Raw genomic sequence first — 17,522 nt, 5'->3', positions numbered from 1 at the left:
GAGCTGTGACTAGGAAGCAGTAACAAGCAGGAGAAGACGTCAGAGCTGTGAAGAACTGCCCCCAAGAAGTATCGCTAAGAAGGTACGAGACTTTAGAAATATGATTGTGACAGTATGGGACTGTAGAAATATGAAATGTAACAGCAAGATAACAACAGCTGTGTGCATTCCAAGGGCTTGTGTGGGTCAGAAACAGAGACTTTGCTCTCTTACCAAAGCTGTGAGTAGAACCAGAAGAGACAAAATTTCACTCCAGGTTGAGCCCTGATGAACTCTTTCTTCCCCTGTAATGGGAGCCAGGTCTTGGCCTTTTACCAACTGGTTCCGCAACAAGCATCCTAAGTCATGTGCGTAGAGTGCACAAGGGAGATGTTGAGATTCCACAGTCACTCCTGTGGTGCTGGGATTATTGCAGCCCCCAAAATATCTTCCTCTGCTTTAAAAACAATTGATGGTGATGGAAAATGCAGTAACCAGTCACAGGAAAGCACCCAGGTTCCTACCTGATGGTTAGTTGCCATCTAATAAACCTATGCTACCTTTTGCCTACTGCTCTGACCTACCAAAACAGGGTTTTGGAAATAATTATTGGTTTTTTTTTTCATTAATGTGCCTGCTCTTGCAGTTTTCTTCCCTTTTATGAAGGCTGCTGAGGCTCTTGTGCCCTGAATGGCTCTCCCAGTCTCTCCTTGAAGACCTGACCTGAGCTGTGATCCTTCCAGCCAGGACCCCACTGTGGCAGGATGGCGAAAGCTCTGTGGTTCAGCCCTGGTCTGGAGGCTGAGCTGGGAGTGATAATTATCCCTTTTCCGATGACCTGTGAGTGGTGACTGTCAGTTGTCCAAGGGTCATGACACATTTCCTCTAGGAGCAGGGGGTCCCCGTGTCCCCACAGCCCCATGATGTTTGAGAGCTGGACGTCTCTGGTCACCCCATGCTGGGGTTTCTTCTGAGGCCAAAAGAGATGGCATCACTCCAAGGGCTGCCAGGGTCCCACCTCACCCGGCAAGCTTGGTGAAGTGTGGGTGTTTGACACGCTTGAGTGTTTTCCCAGTTTATCCCCATTTCTTCGGGGGATGGTGACCGCTTGCCCTAAAATGGCGGCTCCTCTCTCACCCTGGCGGTCATTATGAGGGGATATTGGGGCTCAGCTGGGGGTGGAAATGGTCCTAAGTGGCCTTGAACTCCTCTGGGAACCGGGCCAACAAGGAGGTGACGTTACTCCTTTCAGGGAATTGTGGAGAGTCACAAGGTCCCCGCTGAGCCTCCCTTTCTCCAGACTGAGCTCCCCCAGTTCCTCAGCCTCACCTCATCAGACGTCTCCAGAACCTTCACCGAGAGATCGCTTCTACCTGCTGAGGCACAAGCCCCGAAAAACTCGCCAGCAGACAATTCGCCTTGTCCGCCACCCGGGGGGGATCCTGAGCGAAAACAGAGTTCTTCGGTGCGGTTGCCTTGGTAAAAGAGAAGGAACCATTTCAGGCACACGGGAACCGCCGATTCGCTCGCCCAAGCGGCTCCGCAGCGGCAGGGACAGCCTCAGGGAAGGCTTCCTGGGGCCTCCCCGCGCTCCCCCGGCCCCGCCTCGGAGCCGCCCCGCCCGGGCCGTGTTTGCCCGGCCCCGCCCCGCAGCCGTGCCCAGGAAGCGGGAGCAGGAAGCTGCGGGGCCGCGGGCATGGCGGGGGGCGGCCCGGCGGTGAGCGGGGGATCCCCAGGCAGCGCCGGGGCTGGAGCGGGGCCGGGAGCCGGCGCTGCCCGGGCCGGGGGTGCGGGGCGCGGCCGCGGGCCCCGGGCAGGTGGTGAGGGCGGGGCTGGGGCGGCAGCGGTGCCGCCGGGGTCTGGCGGGGGCTCCCGGGCAAGAGCCGTCCGTGTCGTGCTCTGCGTGTGCCTTGTCTGTTCCCTCGTCGGGTTTCTGGCTGCACGGATGGCACTATGGCTGCCAAGTGCGTTTCAAACCATCCCCAAGGCCGTAGGTTGTGGTTTCTGGAGTGTAGCGCTGTTGTGGGGGAGGCTGCTGAGTCGGGAACCAGCTTTGCAGGGTGCTGAACGCCTCTGTCATTTGTCCTAATGCACCTTAACCCCATCCCTGCTGTCCTCCGCTTTGAAAGGATTGGTCTCTTGCCCGAAGGCTTTAACCGTGCTTTGAATTAACATCTTCGTTTGTATTAACAGAACCTACCACGCCCAGTGAGTGCTTCTGGTAAAGGGGGAGCTGTGTGTGGTGTGCAGCCGATAAGTAATAGTGGTTAATAATTGTTTTGTTAACAATCAGTGTAAAAGCCATTGCCATGGGCCTCATCGACCTCATGTGCACAGGAGCCACAGCGTCCATGAAGATAAAGGTCTTCCAGGCCCATATCCCATTGCTGAAGACCCCAGCACCTGTGATATTGTCAAGGCTACACAGTAAGTACATGTTCTGAATGTGCAGAGTGTTGGAACAGATGGAAGTGTCCTCAAATGTGAGCCAGGCTGGATATTTGTACAAAGGAAATGTTTTCAGTTTCATTTTCTCCCTGTAGTGGAAGAAGAAAAGTAACTTACTGTTGCTACTGTAAATAAAAACATTTCAAGCAGATTTGTTTAAGTAGAAAATTCTACTCGTCAAGGCATAGCCCCACTCTTTTTACAAGACTTCCATTGAATGCAATGTGGAATTTGCTCCAGTGGGATCTGCTGGGTGATGCTTACTGAGATATATTTTTTTCTTTAGGGTGCAAATGTCTCCAGACTGGAGAATACTGAAAAAATATAAGTATAATAATTTTTTTTTTGTTTCTCTTTTAAGGTATGGAATGCTAGAACGATGCAAAGAATTGGTAGAAGCAGGATATGATGTTCGACAGCCAGACAAAGAAAATGTGACTCTTCTTCACTGGGCAGCCATAAACAACAGACAGGAGCTGGTAAAGTAAGCTGAGAGTCCCTGTGGCAGTAACACAGTGTATTCTGCCACTGGTACCTATAATCACTTTGAAAAGAGAAGGGTAGAATTAAAATTTTAATGCACTTACCTTAGTGAAGATATCACTGAAATGTAAAGGTAGCCTGTTTCTTTATATGTGAAATCATCTAGTACATGAAATCATTGGATTTTCCTGGGTTTCTTTCTGTAACAAAGGTGAAAGCTGATTTTAGAAGTACCTTGCTAATGACTATTTTTTCTTCAACATTTTCTTGAAACAGCATTACTTACTTGGTAAACTGCTTTTGTCCATTTGCTTCTCCAGTGAATTTTTTATTATGAATCATTTACTGCTTTAGCTATGTTATCTTTAGTGTAAGGCTTTTCTATTTTATTGTGTCTGTTCCTGACCTTGTTGTGCTGTTATTACACAGATATTACCTTTCCAAAGGTGCAGTAGTGGATCAGCTTGGTGGAGATTTGAATTCTACACCCCTGCACTGGGCCACCAGGTAGTGCTGCTTGCAAACCCTAACTGCAAATCTGTCAGTATTTAAAGCTGTGGTAGCACTTTCTGAGATTCAGAGAGCAAAGCACTGCTTGTCAGGAGAAAATATAACCTGAAATAACTATTCTGGGAAAACTTCTCTGAGTGTGAAGTCTCCTGCTGGAAGATGAGTGCTTTCTTCTGGACTGTCAGTCTTTTGCCAGAATCAGAGGCTTGGATGACTACTCATAAGAGAAGTTACTGTGGAATACCCACTGTAGTCTAAATTAATGCTTCGCCCTAAGCTTGTTTGTTAGGCTGTATGTATTTAATATGATTTCCTAAATAAAGCCATGAGAAGCTGAAATATTTTGTGGGATGCCTGTGAGAATTATAAAGGCAATGCTTTCCTTAAAATATCCATGTTTGAAATCGTCTCTATAGTTTCATTTACACCTGTTGTTGCAGACAAGGACACCTTCCGATGGTCGTGTTATTGTTGAAGTGTGGAGCAGATCCCAGTCTCATTGATGGGGAAGGATTCAGTAGCATTCATTTAGCAGTGCTGTTCCAACACATGCCCATCATAGCCTACCTCATAGCAAAAGGCCAGGTATGTTGCTGATGCCCCAAATATACTTTTCTGCTTATGAGTAGCTGCCTGTGTATAGGAGGCATTCCAGAACTAGCTGGGTTTTTTTCGATGAAGAACAGTGATTTTACACCTCTTCTTATGTGCTAGAAGCACAGATAAACTTAGGCATTTGTATATATAATTTTTTTTTAATGCTCTTCCCTATTCCTGTCATGGCCCACATCCATATTCACCTACATTTCAGCATGTTCAGGAGGGTTGTTAAGGTCGTGTGGATTTGTGGTGCGGTGAAATAACCAATGGCTTTTAAACGTGGGAACAAAAAGCAGTATATGATGTATAGACATTATACAGTATTTATGAATTGATTACAACTTTGTAACTAATAATCTATGCAGTTTTCCATAAATTGAAGAATGCAGAAAAAATGATCAGACTAGGTCTGAATTTTCATTAGAAATTTCTGTGTTGTATCCATGGTAGTTGATGTCTCTTAGCTTATATGTGAAATGAGTGGAATTGATGGCAAGTGTAACAACATGCTAATAAAAATGACAAGAGAGTTCTTATATGATCTAGAGTGATTTTGAGGAACAATCTAGTGTTAGAATTTACAAGTTTGCTCAGTTTATTTTCCTTCTCATGAAGTTCTCTTTAGGGAGAGTGACTGACTTCAGGAACGTAGGTGCAGTGGTGTATATCACAGGCTTAATAAAGTTGTTGGTCCACCTCTCTTCTACTAAAAATATTCATGTGAATAATTCTTTTAAGTAAGTCTGTGCTAATATAATGATGGATGGAGGGAGAAAGCAAGGAAACCTTTGTTGTGAAGAAGGAAGAAAATTTAGGCTAGATATTTACCTATGTCTTGAGATACGTAGTCCTTCTTTGTTTTAATAAATCTGTTTTATGTGTTTTTCTTTACATCTTTTATGTACTTCTATTTACACAAGGAACTTGGTTAGCATTGCTTTATAAGGTTCTTCTTATTGATAGTGTATTTCTTTGCAAGGAGGACAAGAAATACAATTGACATGATTCACTTAAAAATATCCTTAGTGGAGTCTCTCCCTTAAAAATTCCCTTAAAATAGAAACTCAGAATATTCTGTAAAGAATGACATGCAAGACTTAAAGAAGGAGGAAAAAGTTTTAAATGAGTGTCGGCTTCTTGGCTGATATGTTTTGATTTGCCTTTTTTCTGTTCATTAGTGAAGCTAAGTCAGTTATATAGCCCCAAATTCCACTGTTTCCTGAGATCACTGGTAATCACTTGCTTGTTATGTTTTTCTTATTTTTAGAACATAGACACAACAGACTTCAATGGACAAACGCCTTTAATGTTAACAGTACAAAAAGCCTTTGGGTAAGTAGAGAGTAACTGAAGAAAAGTCTATTGTATTGTAGTCAAGAAGCAGTGAGGTGAATTTTTCCTTGCTTTTTTTTTTTAACTGACGTTCCTTTCCCTTCCATTTGTACAAAAATATGATGTGTTTCAGAGATTCAGAGTTGGGAATGCTTATTGGATATAGCAAAGAAAGTGAAAGGAATTTCTTAAATAAGTTTAGGTTTATGGCTAAATTGTCTGCAGCCTTATTGTATTTTCTGCAAAATTAAAACAAATGGGTGTGGATGCAGTGAAATACATTTAGAACTAATAAAATGGGGAGATAGAAGCTATGGTGTTGTAGAAGATATAACCGGTGTTATGTACCTCATGTTTGTTAAAATGGTGAGGTAACATCATCTGGAGAAATGATGATGCTACCTTACTTCCAGGGCAGATGGGGAATTCTAAACATGGATTTACCATTGATGAGCTGGTTGTGAGAAGGCATTATATGTTCAAAAGTTTCATTTCCAATCTAGATTATCTTCTGTTTGTTAACTCTGATAATTTATTTTCATCTAGACCAGAACCCATGAAGTTTCTCTTAAAGTTTAACCCCTCTCTCAATGCTGTAGACAATGTTCAAAAGAATACTGCACTGCATTGGGCAATAGCCTCAGGAAATACTAGTGCAGTGGATCTGTTGCTGGAAGCTGGTGCCAGCCTGGACATAAAAAATGTTAAGGTAGGATTTCCTTTGTGATATTTTATCCCATGTAGCATGAATGTGAAGAAAAATCTCAGTCTTCTCCATGTTGGATGTAAATTGCAGCGGGGTTTGGCTAAGAGCAGGTATTCTTAGTCTTTCCCAAAAGGGAGTTGGTGCCTTTCTTGAGGTGTGGCTCCAAGTATGAATGCAGAGGTTCTTTGCAACTTTTGTGTAATGAACAGCCACGCCTTGTGTTCACTGAACAGTAATTGTGTCCTTTGACTTGATTCTGCTCCCTCGCCCTTTTTTGTTTCGTTTTCTTGGGGTGTTTAGTTAGTTTGATTTTTCTCAGGACCTTGTTTAATTTGTTTCATTTCTTCATTTGGCTGTTTTCTACTTAAAGACATTGGTATGAGGACTTGGGCAGATTTTAAAAAATGCATTTCTTAGTGTCTAGTCAGACTTGTAAAGACTTCAAATTAAGTGAATGTCCTCCTGTGAAAGCTGATGTTTGGTAATGCCTGTTTGTACATTCAAAAGGTTATCACATATGAAAGGCTTCAACTTAATATTTGTGGGAACTGATAGCATAAATGTTGAAAGTGTAGATTCCCGTAACTATATAGATGTGTTACTGGAAACAGCCCAACAGATAAACAGCTACAAGTATCAGTTTTCAGAGCTATGAAGCTCTGATTTAAGCACATTAGCACTCTGAATTTAGCTTACCTTTACCTTAAAAAATAGTGCAGGGGGAGGTGGGGCTGGGAAGTAACTGCCCAGTTGGTCTTGTTTTAACTATGTTAATTTCTTGCCTTTGTTGAAAGTGAGAGTGTTTATGTGTAAAGTAATAAATAAATAAATAACCCTATTTGTTGTTAAAGGGAGAGAGGCCGCTTGACATTGCTTACCAAAGTCAGAATCCCTTCATGATTTACATGCTACAAGAGGAAGAAAAAATGAGAAACAGGAGAAATAACAGGTTACTGAAAGTAGTAGAGAAATATGAGGTAATTTCCTGAGTAATAAGTAATAGAAATAAAACCAGAGCATGCTGTGTTTAGAGTGACATGCAAATTAACTCTAACGAGAGTAATTTCTGAAATTGGGTGCACAAAATAGAATTCTTTAAAAGCACATTGGAGTGGTTTGGGTGAGAGTTTTGTGTCATACCTCACCCCTGCTTTTGATGTATTGATGTGTCACCTTGTCCTATCTTATTGTGAGTCTTTTCAGCATTTGTCATTACATGAACTGAATACTTTTAAGTAAGACCTGCTTGAGTACTTTGTCATATTTTAAAAATAATAATTTTAACAGCTCTTCCTGGTGTTAGCATCTTCCTTGACGTTCATGTGGGCCATTGGATACATCATGGACCTAAGTTCTGATTCTTGGCTTTTAAAAGGAGGTTTGCTTCTCAGCCTGCTATTTGTGATGTCTCTGTTTGTGAGGTTTGTGGCCTTTTCTCTCTGTTTAGGTACTTACTTGGCAAAGACTTTAAAAAGCATCTGATGCATAATTCTTTTCAAAGGTTAGTTTCAGTTAACAAAAAGATAGCACCTGAGAAATGGTTTTACAATGTGTGGAGAATTTAAATGCATGTACTTTTTAGAATTAATGACCATAATAATCAAATATATTTAGGTGCACACAATAATAGTTCCTTGTCACTGAAGGATTTGGAAAAAAAACCCCAAATGCAGTCTGTTAGCTGATTTTATTGTCAGAGTATTGCTGATGGTCTCTATCTGGTAGACATTGAGATATCTGCTCAGAAGTGTCCTTTATCACAACTTTTTCCTGCTGTGTTCTGTCACAAAATGAGTTTTCAGGAGACACCCCCTCTCCTGCTCTCCAGACCTCCCAGTGTTATCCTGAGCTGTTTCTCACCTTTCCTGCCAAGGTCAGTGGTCACTGATATGGCAATGCTATCTGTGTGCAAATAGACAGAGGTGGGACTTTTCAACCAGTCCTACTGCACTTTTCAGGTATATAATATTGTGCTGGAGCAGAGCACTCTTCAGTTTTATTTTTGCATTGTTAACCCCCTATATGTATGGATAAAGAATGCTTTTGAGTGACAGTTCTTGATAGCTTTGAGCAACTTTAAATAAACCCTGTGCTTGAAGTTTTTGCAGTTAAAACCATGTTATTTATATTCTGTGTATTTTCTATATCTATGTATAATCTATGTTTCAAATATATTTAGAAAAATATTTATTTCTTTTAATGTTCTTTCAGGCAACTTGTGGGGCTCAAGAACCTAAGATACCTTCCCACAGCATTTCTGCTAAGTTCAGTTTTTTGGATGTCCATGACCTGGTTTTTCTGGTTCCTGCCTGATATCCTTTATACTCAGGAAATGCAATTCCGCTTGGAGTTTCTTGTAAATCTAAACCTGTTGTGCAAACTGTGATGAGAAGTTCCAGATAATTCCATGTGACTGTTCATCTCTGGTAAGATTGGTTTAATCCCATTGGGAAGAGGCAAAGTGACTTTAAATTAAACAAAGACTAAAATTCTGTACCTTCTTTTGTCTGTAGATTTTTGTCTTCCTTACAACCTGACCTATTTCATATGTTACTGGAATATCAGAATGGAGGTGTTAGGTAACTAATGGCTTCTGTTAGCATCTACACATCACTCTTTAATCTTCCTCACTGAGACTGTGGTACAGTGATGTATTTTGTCATGTGCTGTAACTGGGTAATACATCTTAATAATAATGCTGAAAGCATCTCTTCTTTTTAAAATAATCATTTGACAGTTGGTGGTATTCATGCTCCTGCCTTTAAAAACATCCTCTACCACCACCTCCCTAAAAAAAGAAGAAATTCCTTTGTGTTCCTGCAAAGTAGACTGTCCAGTCTTCTGTCTTTATTCACAGGTTACATTGAATCTTTAGTATACAGTGAATTAATTTCTATCTGACATTTACTTGCTTTGAAGAGGCTTCTCAGTGATGAGTACAAAAGCATTTTAGTAGTTTGTGCTCTCTTTCTAGTGCCCTGTTCTTTGTGAAACAGTTGGCATCTGTTCATTGATTAAGTTGTGTGAAAAAGCCTTTAGGAAGATTCTTAGAACTGCAAATAATTTTGTACTAAAGCAGCTACAATGTATTGCTACACAGTTTTAATTAATTTTTAATTCAGCCTTTCAATTACATTTTCTCTTGTGCTGTTCCCAATTAAGATGCCCTTAATGGAATTATCAGGATTAACTTTGATGAACTGATCAAGTGTATTCCTGCTGGGGATTCACACACGTGCTTGTATAAATGGAAATGGTGTTATTCAATTGTTGTGAAGGTTTAAGGTTTGTTTTATTGGTGTAACATAAGTTAAAAGGAAAAACAATTCCCCTTGTAGGGATTTGAGTTGGATGCTGCTGAAGATAGTGAGCATAGCAGTGTTCTGGAAGTACTAACCATAGCCTGGTGAGATGGGCTGGTGGATAGGTTTCCATTTCACTGTCCAACCCTTGTTCTCATGAGTGTGTTTTCCTTCTGGAGCTGGTCACAGTGTTTTAAAAGTTTTCAGGATTTTAGTTAGCTGTATCTCTCTGTCAGACTTGCTTTGGACTGAATGAAAATCCAGCCATTCTAACTAAAGATTTCTCTGAGCTCCAAAAACCAATACCAGTGCAAATAGACCAGTAGTATCCACAAGAAACACACCATCATTTTGACTTCTATAATTGCACCCTGCAACTGCATTGTAACAAACACAGCTGATGTTTGTGCCAGTATTTCCTAAACTGTCACCTTGATTTTAATTAGAACTGTTTGCAGTGTTGTTAGTTCATAAGAGAAAACGACTTTGGGGTTGCCATCCTGGATTTTTCAAAATTATTTTCCCTGGAGTTCACGAAGTGACTGAGGAGTCACTGGAGATGCCATCCAGACTTGAGCTCTCTGTCTGGTCCTTGGTAGCAGCAGGATGGTTCTTTAGCAGCCTGGGCTCTCAAGGTTGATGCATGACTTTAAGTTGTATTAAACTAGTCTCACTCTGTATGCCTCTGTTTCTGTGTGGAGACAGTTAATCTTGACATGTTTTTCTTCCCCAGTCATCTGATACACAGATGGTTTTAGTTCTTAGTGTAAAAATGGTGTTCCTAATGTCCCATTACCTTCAGAGGTGTTAAGCAGTGTGTGCTTGGACTTTTTTTGTGTGACAAAAATAGTTTCAGGATGACTTTCAGTTACATTTTTCTGAATGAGTATATTTAGTTGCTTTTGGCTGAAATGAATGGGACAAGGTAAGACTGAGTAAGAGCCTGTTTGAGTTAGGGGTGGTCCAGCAGCCAAACTGATCTCACAGCTGCCAGAAGCTTTATAGCTCTGCATGTCTGACTGATATCGTGTAAATAAAGTACAAAAGCTCCAGAGGGGAAAAAAGAAATCAAATTTGTTTCGTACCTCTGAAATATTCAAAAGCAGAAGTCTGGAGGACTTTTAAGGAGGATGACATGGAGCCATGTTGTGATGCAGGTTTATACAGCTGTAAAAGTTGTCTTCAGCACTCAGACTGGACAGAATATTCCATTTCTCTGATAAGATGGCCTTGGAAGGACAGAGAGGATCCGACTGTAAAAGTGAAAGTATTTTTTTTCCTTCTTGTGTCTTGCTTGTATTAACTAATTAGTATTAACCAATTTTAGAATATTTTGCTTTTTTCACAAAGAGTGGTGTTATGAGTTGTAAGAATATAGTCCTTAACCTGACTATCACATACCACACACACAAATGTAATTCTTAAAATCACTGTTGTGTTCAGCTTGATGGGTCTTCTCTATTATTTCTATAAAACCTGGAGTACTGATCCTGGATATATAAAGACTTCAGAAGAGGAGAGAAAAGAGGTAGGTGGTTTTGTAAAAACAAATGGAAGGGCTGGCGTGGTGCAACATGTATCAGCCACTTCTGGTGGTTGCTTGTCATCATGTGCAGCTTTGGTAAACTGGAAAGCAGTGAAATATTCTTCCTTAAAGAGGTTTTAGCAATGTTGTTTAACAGCACAGATCTTGGAGAATTTCTCCTTCTACTGCTTGTTTCCTTGTCTGCCTTGTCCTGCTAAAGTTTGCTTGCCTCTGTCTTCTCATTGAAATATGAGCTTTGGCCAAAGATTGTACAGACCCACTGGTGTTATCTGTGATATGAATTCACATAGAACTTCACTTAAAAAATATAAGTTTTGCATGGCTTCTGTTGCAGTTGTCTATGGTTAGAAAGAAATAGTCACAGTGCTTTCCTATATATCATGTGCTACTAATTATTTAAATTCTATCATGTGCTTTGAGGATGTGTGTAATGTTTTTTGTGCTTGAACATCATGCAACTCTCATGCTATTTCCTAACTGTTTTATAGCAGCCAAAAGAAGTCATGGGCAGCCAGTCAGTAGAGAATTTAGTGTCTGCTCTCTCCAGCCTATGGGCTGAGGAGAGCATTTTCTTTGTGATCTCATGGCTCTCATTGAGGTTGTATTTCTTCCAATAGCCAGGGAGAATAAACTGCAGTTTTAACATATTGCCACAGGACTCATAAATGTTCTGTCCTTGTAAAGGAGCAGGCTTCATCTCCCTGAAGTCTGGCTGACTGTATGAGGGGTGCCATCTCATTTTAAGGAGTATTTAATTCACATCATTTATTAATTCTGACAACACAGAAATGCTTTTCTGAGTAATCTTGTGTGGGTGAAGCTGCATTAGTCTTTACTGGTTTGTTTTTTCTTGTGCACCTCTTTAAATAGCAAGTTCTTACTTCTGTTCATGCTTGGCATTTAAAATCCTTACAAACTGCAGAAGTCTTAATGTAGAAATGTTCATAGCACCTATGGAAAAGTTATCCAAGTGCAAGCACAAAATCTTTATCTTTCAGAACATTATAGCTCTTGCAGAAACTGGGTGCTTGGACTTCAGAACATTTTGCACATCGTGCCTTGTAAGTAGGGCTTTTTGTACTTATTTTTTGTGAACCTGCCTTTTACTCAATACTGCCATAAACATCCTTTTTCCTCACTGCTTGTCATTAAAGTGTTACACAAGTAGTTTGTTATATATTGTTTAGATTTCTTTTATGGTGATAAGAGATGCTTTGAGATACTTGGACTCTAATCTTAATTTTTAAAAATCCACTCTTTTTTTCTTTTTAATTAAGGTATATGGTTCTCATCCATGTTCTGTGTTGTGAGGTCTATGACACAGTAATTATGCAAAATGTGGTGGTAACTAAGATGATGCCTTAAATTTTGAGCAAAGTAGATGCTTCTGCTATGAGTGTTATCTTTCCCTTCATCCTCCCCTAGGTAAGGAAGCCTTTGAGATCTGTGCATTGCCTTGCTTGCCAAGCATGTGTAGCCAGATATGATCAGCATTCTCTGTGGACTGGACAGTGTGTAGGTGAGAGTGTGTTGCTTTATCAAATTTGAAAATGCCCCATATTTTAAAAGTTGCAGAGAACATTTATCCCCTTAAAGAGAGAGCACACATGACACAAGAATATCCTGTTGATGCTGAAGGCCTCTGATAGGTGGCAGAGTGAAATCAGATGGAAGAGAGAAAAGCAAATAAGATTATTTAGGGGTTGTTAGAGTGGTCACCCTAAGAACACACATCATGCAATCTGTAACTCCTTCTTTGGAGGGAGAAGGAACAGGAGATATGATTGAGACTTTAAAAAAGGAAAGAAAAAAATTTATTGAGATGGTGGCTAAAGTGAATGCAGAATTACTAGCCAAGCATGTCATAGTAGAACCAGGGATTTAGGATTAGTAGAGGAAAAATGCCTCCACATGGCAGGCAGGGAAATTTTGGATCTTGCTGTTGTAAGGGTTTGCAGACACAGGCAATGTCAGCAGGTTCAGAAAGGGTTTAGACAAACTTTTTTGGACAATCTGTCCAGGAGTAGATACTGAAAGAACCAGACAAGTGTGCACAGTCTGACATTTTAATGCAGTAGCTGTGGGTGAGGAGAATGAGCTGCAGGAAGTGGCTGGACTCGTGTGTCCTCCTGAACTTCCATTGCCCCTTGTCACTGTCGGGGACAGTTCTGAGTGGGGGAGCTGTACTGCTGAGATGGCCCTGCAGGGCATTTCCATCTTCTTGTGTTCTTCCCTCTCACCCTCTCTCTTCCTTTCTGGCTTATTTCTGGTGATGCTCAAGATAGGAAGGTGAGAGCTTCACATCTCTAACAATACGTTTTTCACCTTTTTTTTTTTTTGCCAACAGCCTTTTTCCTAGTGTTAAATGCTATTTTTGCAATGTTTGCTATTTACAAGGTGCTGAGACATCCTTCTGATGTGTTGTCTCAAAGCTTTGAACAATATCACTGTAATTAAAAATATCTTCATGTAACAGTTGTTCTGACAGAGGTCTAGGGCTTTTTCCCTGTATGTTTTCAATTCTGAAGCACACAACGTCCAGCAAGTTTAATAGCTTAGACTTCTCAGTACATGAGGCAATTTTATTGTGCATGGGAGGGAGTTGTGGTTGCTTAATTAGGGCTCACCAGACTAAAACAGCTGAAAGCATGCTCTGAGGGAGAGACAAATCCTGGTTGACTTTATCAGAACTAATTCTGTTATATAAATTGGGATGGCTTACAGGACAAAGTTGAGAGAGAGATCAGCCTTGCCAAGCTCTCTTGTGGATGGCAGAGGTTAAAATAAGAAATGGTTTTGACTCTGTTTATTCCTGATAACTTTAGTAGAAATGCAAGTACTGCTGAATTTTAAGATGTCCAACTTTAATTTTTTTGCCTTTTTTTCTCCTCAATTTCAGGCATTGGGAACCATTATTACTACCTGTTGTTCCTGTTTTTCCTGACAATGACTGGTGTCTGGCTGCTTTATGGAACTCTTCAGTGTATGTATCCATGAGTTTAGTTTTATTTAGCTTTCAAATCCGTCTCTGTGTGGTCTTTATTTTTCAGCATTTCCTTTCCAGCAAGTACAACCTGCACAAGCAATACCTTATTTCAGCAGTGATGTTACTGTAGCATTAAGTGAAAATGCATCCTATCTGAGTCTTTGGTCAAATACCTGATTCCATTTGTGTTGAGCAGGAACAAAGATGCTGCTGTAGTGGGGTACCAATGGAAAATGAAATAGCAGGAGGCATTTTTGTTAGAGAGGAAAATGTGGCAGAAGGTCAGGTGACAGGTTCTAATCTGGATCCCCTTTGCTGTAACAGAAAATGAGTTTGTAAATACATTATTGCAGAAGCTTGATTGATTTTTTTTTTTTTTAATTTGGAAATATTCTTACTAAATGCAGACATTTCTTCTTGGTTTTAAAGTAATTTAATTCTGAAGAGAAAAAAAGTATATTATTTTGTTAATGAATCTGAACTGTTGCTTTGTAAAATTCAAAATTTTATTGGAAAGCAGAGGAAAACCCTCATAATTTAGTTGCTGAGGATGAATTGCTATAGCACCAGCCTTTAAAAACAAGGATGTTTTTCTGTGGATCATGAGCACAGAGTGTAAAGATTATGCAGCCAGAATAGCAAGCACTCACACATCTGTGTGGGTGCTTTTAGGTGGCAACGGGATAGATGAAACATGGTATTTCTAGAGGATGTTGCTATGTAATACTAATTTCATGCAAATAATCTTCCCTCAGCTCTTAAGGGCTTAAAAACACAATTGACTGATTGTGTGTGTTGTCAGATTGGTCTAACCACTGTGCAGCAAATTTCCATCAAGATGGAGCATGGATGTACTTCGCCCAGACAGTGTCCTGCTCTCCCTGGGTTTCCTACATCTCCTCAGTCACTTGTTTCCACACCCTGTGGGCCTCTCTGTGGCTCACTGTTCAGCTTTATCAGGTAATATTTTCCTTCAGTTTGTGCTTCTTGTCAAATCAAAGCTCTTCCCTGGATGATTTGCTCCCATAAAAACTCTGTGCCTGCTCTCCCTGATAAATGTCACAGCAAGGTGCTTCTCTTAAATCTCAAGGCAGAGCTTCAAGTTTCACAGGTTCAGCTTGTGCACTCAGCATTTCTCTGTTGGAAGTAGAATCACCAGTCTGCAAATCATTCCTATAACTGAGCTCTGGGTTTACTACTCAAAATTCCAAGCCTATAAAAAGTTGTATTTAAAGACAAGAAATTTATTTGACTAATAGAACTGGTATTAATGCCCCCAAAACTGCACGAAATCTCAGTAACACAATTATTCAGGAGTTGAAAATTCTGTGGCAGAGCTCAGCCATGTGTCATTAGGCTGTATTAAATCCCACTGCTACTGTAAAAATATATGACCTGGATTTTATCTTGAGGACTGTCAAGTTTCTTGTTTATGTTTTTATCAGAGAAAAGCTTGGCTATGCAAGCAAAATTGAGAAGAGCTGTCTTAAAACATCTGTGAAAGCTTGTTTAGCAGCTCTTAGGAAACAGGTGTCTTTGAAATATGTGCTAAGCACACTGAGCTAAGGGCTTGTTTTACATCTTGTTCAGTAAAAAAAGCCGAAAAACCAAAAGCTCCACAATCTTAGACATGTACTGCTAGATTTTTGCAGTGTCCAAAACAGTGGGATATTATGCTGGAAAAAGATAGGGAGGATTAACTACTTAACACAGTTTAACTGCTGTGTTTCATACACAGTGATTTGACAATGTACTGCTTTGTGGCATTTAGTGTCATTGTGGATCAAGGTGTCTTTTTCTGCCATTTTGTGTGGTAGAATGTAGACAAAAATCTGAGGAGATTGGTGCTTAACTGTGATAGATCTTCCACTTCTGCAGACATCTGTGAAAGGTACAGTCTTCACAGACATCCCAATTAGGCTTGCCTTCTCTGGGAGCTGGTTCTTGCCAGGTCCTTTTAGCCTCAGTGACATTTCAAGACTTACTTTGCAGTCATCAGTTATAGCAGTGGTTACTTATTTGTTAGATATATCCAGGCTCTTCCCCCTACTCCCTTAGTAGTATCTTTTGCTCACTAGGATTTTAGTTTGTGATATTTATGTTGTAACCATTACTTATGTTTTTTTTTCCAATCAGATTGTGTTCCTGGGGTTGACCTCACATGAAAGAATGAATCTCCTGGTACAGAGAAAATCCTCTAAGCATCCTGTTTCACTTAGGAGGACTCCCTACAAGTGGGTATTAATGAATAGAGTGTTTGAAACATGTTATCTCTTCAGTACTGATTGGCTTCACCGCCTCATAAATGCAAAACCACTGTTTTTGGGGTGAGGGATGCTGTCCAAAAATTTGTTCATCAGTCCCTGTGTCTGTTGTGTAGGATCAGAAAGGGACTAGTTCACACCTTAGTTCTCTTTCTGACTTCTCCTGCAATATTTAGCTCTATTAAGAGAGAAACCAGTACCAAGGTTTCCCAGTTTCCTCAGGTATGCTAACAGATGGGATCTTACTAACTGTGGGGCATTATTTCAGTCCAGCTTAATCTACTCTTACGTGTTTAAGTAAAACATGTTGTAAAAGTTCAGCAAAGGTATAATGCTTAATTGAGAGCTCTTCTGTTTCTTCTTCCTGAGCTGTCTGCCTTGACAGGTTAAAATCTTGGGTGCTGTCTCATGGTGAAGTGGTGTTTTTCATGCTTGCAGTCTTCGTTTCTTGGGTTTATGAATGCATGTTCTTCTCTTTTTTCAGCCTTGGATGCTTCCAGAATCTTGCGGACTTTTTTCAGTGCAGTTGCTTTGGTATGTTCAAACCCAACTTAATTGACTGGACCAAGCAATACAAACTTTTTCATCTCTCAAAAGAGAAAAATGTTCATTCTGTGTAAAACTTTGCTTAATTTCTAAAATGACTGAGCTGAAAGCTAAATAAAACAAGATATTTCATTAATTTCTACAGATTCTTCTGAAGCTGCTTGTTTTTAATTTTTATTATTGTTTCTAATATTAAACTTACATAAGATACAGCAGATTTGTAGATGGAACAGTCACTGTGTGTCTGTGTATATATAGTTGGAGCTGAAACTATTTAAAATTTTATGTGGTGAGATGACACAAATATATATATTTTTAAAGGTAAGTTTTTGGGGCAAAATTTCAAAATTATGTTGGTAACATTTGCTTTACTTTTCTGGTAACAAAAGACAATTAAATTTGAAAATTAAGGTGAAAGTTCATGTTTAAAAACTTAATATTACAATTATATTGTAATTTTATTGCTGATGCTGTGAAAATCTCTATGTCTTTGTATTTGAAGAGTTTACATGTAATAAAACAGAGCTTTCATACTTGTGAGTGTATTTTTGCAGATTGGAATAGAGTCAAGGGATATGTGGCCAATGATGTATTTAAGAGTGGGTGGGCACAAAACCATAAGAAGGAGCCTGACTCTTTGCCTTATGTTTTTCACATATATATGCCCTGTTAGGGTATGAAAATGGGTGAGTTTATGATGGAAGAGAGTCATGCACATAAAAAGAGGGAATTGTTCCCCACTGCATCTGTAATAGCTGATGTCAGCCACATTCCCAAGGAAAGGAGGGGCCAGCTGTACAGTGTGATATGAATGTAAGTC

At 40.1% G+C, this 17,522-nt stretch overlaps 1 protein-coding gene across 2 annotated transcripts; it reads left to right on the top strand.

Annotated features, from left to right (window-relative positions):
• The first annotated feature begins 1,617 nt into the window (after positions 1-1,617).
• On the top strand, positions 1,618-17,235 carry ZDHHC13 (zinc finger DHHC-type palmitoyltransferase 13). Of its 2 annotated transcripts, XM_058806869.1 has the most exons (17): positions 1,618-1,696; positions 2,273-2,406; positions 2,789-2,911; positions 3,340-3,417; positions 3,861-4,005; positions 5,288-5,352; positions 5,899-6,061; positions 6,910-7,035; positions 7,346-7,479; positions 8,270-8,373; positions 10,761-10,888; positions 11,905-11,967; positions 12,332-12,425; positions 13,806-13,889; positions 14,695-14,852; positions 16,029-16,126; positions 16,641-17,235. In XM_058806869.1, the coding sequence occupies exons 1-17, from the start codon at positions 1,676-1,678 to the stop codon at positions 16,774-16,776; spliced, it is 1,854 nt and encodes a 617-aa protein (XP_058662852.1). In that variant the 5' UTR covers positions 1,618-1,675; the 3' UTR covers positions 16,777-17,235. The 2 variants fall into 2 exon arrangements, with proteins under 2 accessions (XP_058662852.1, XP_058662853.1); XM_058806870.1 differs by lacking the exon at positions 6,910-7,035.
• The last annotated feature ends 287 nt before the right edge of the window (positions 17,236-17,522 follow it).

The sequence above is a fragment of the Ammospiza caudacuta genome, chromosome 6 (genome assembly GCF_027887145.1).
Source record: "Ammospiza caudacuta isolate bAmmCau1 chromosome 6, bAmmCau1.pri, whole genome shotgun sequence".
NCBI lineage: Eukaryota > Metazoa > Chordata > Aves > Passeriformes > Passerellidae > Ammospiza > Ammospiza caudacuta.
Note: the sequence above shows the minus strand (reverse complement) of the source record. Positions and strands in the feature narration are given on the sequence as shown.

Bases quoted from the DNA above. Each gene is read 5' to 3' on its own strand.
- ZDHHC13 (XM_058806869.1), top strand. From the start codon at position 1,676: ATGGCGGGGGGCGGCCCGGCG. The intron at 2,912-3,339 runs GTAAGCTGAGAG...GTTATTACACAG, and splicing joins AACAGACAGGAGCTGGTAAA to ATATTACCTTTCCAAAGGTG. The intron at 12,426-13,805 runs GTGAGAGTGTGT...CCTCAATTTCAG, and splicing joins GTGGACTGGACAGTGTGTAG to GCATTGGGAACCATTATTAC.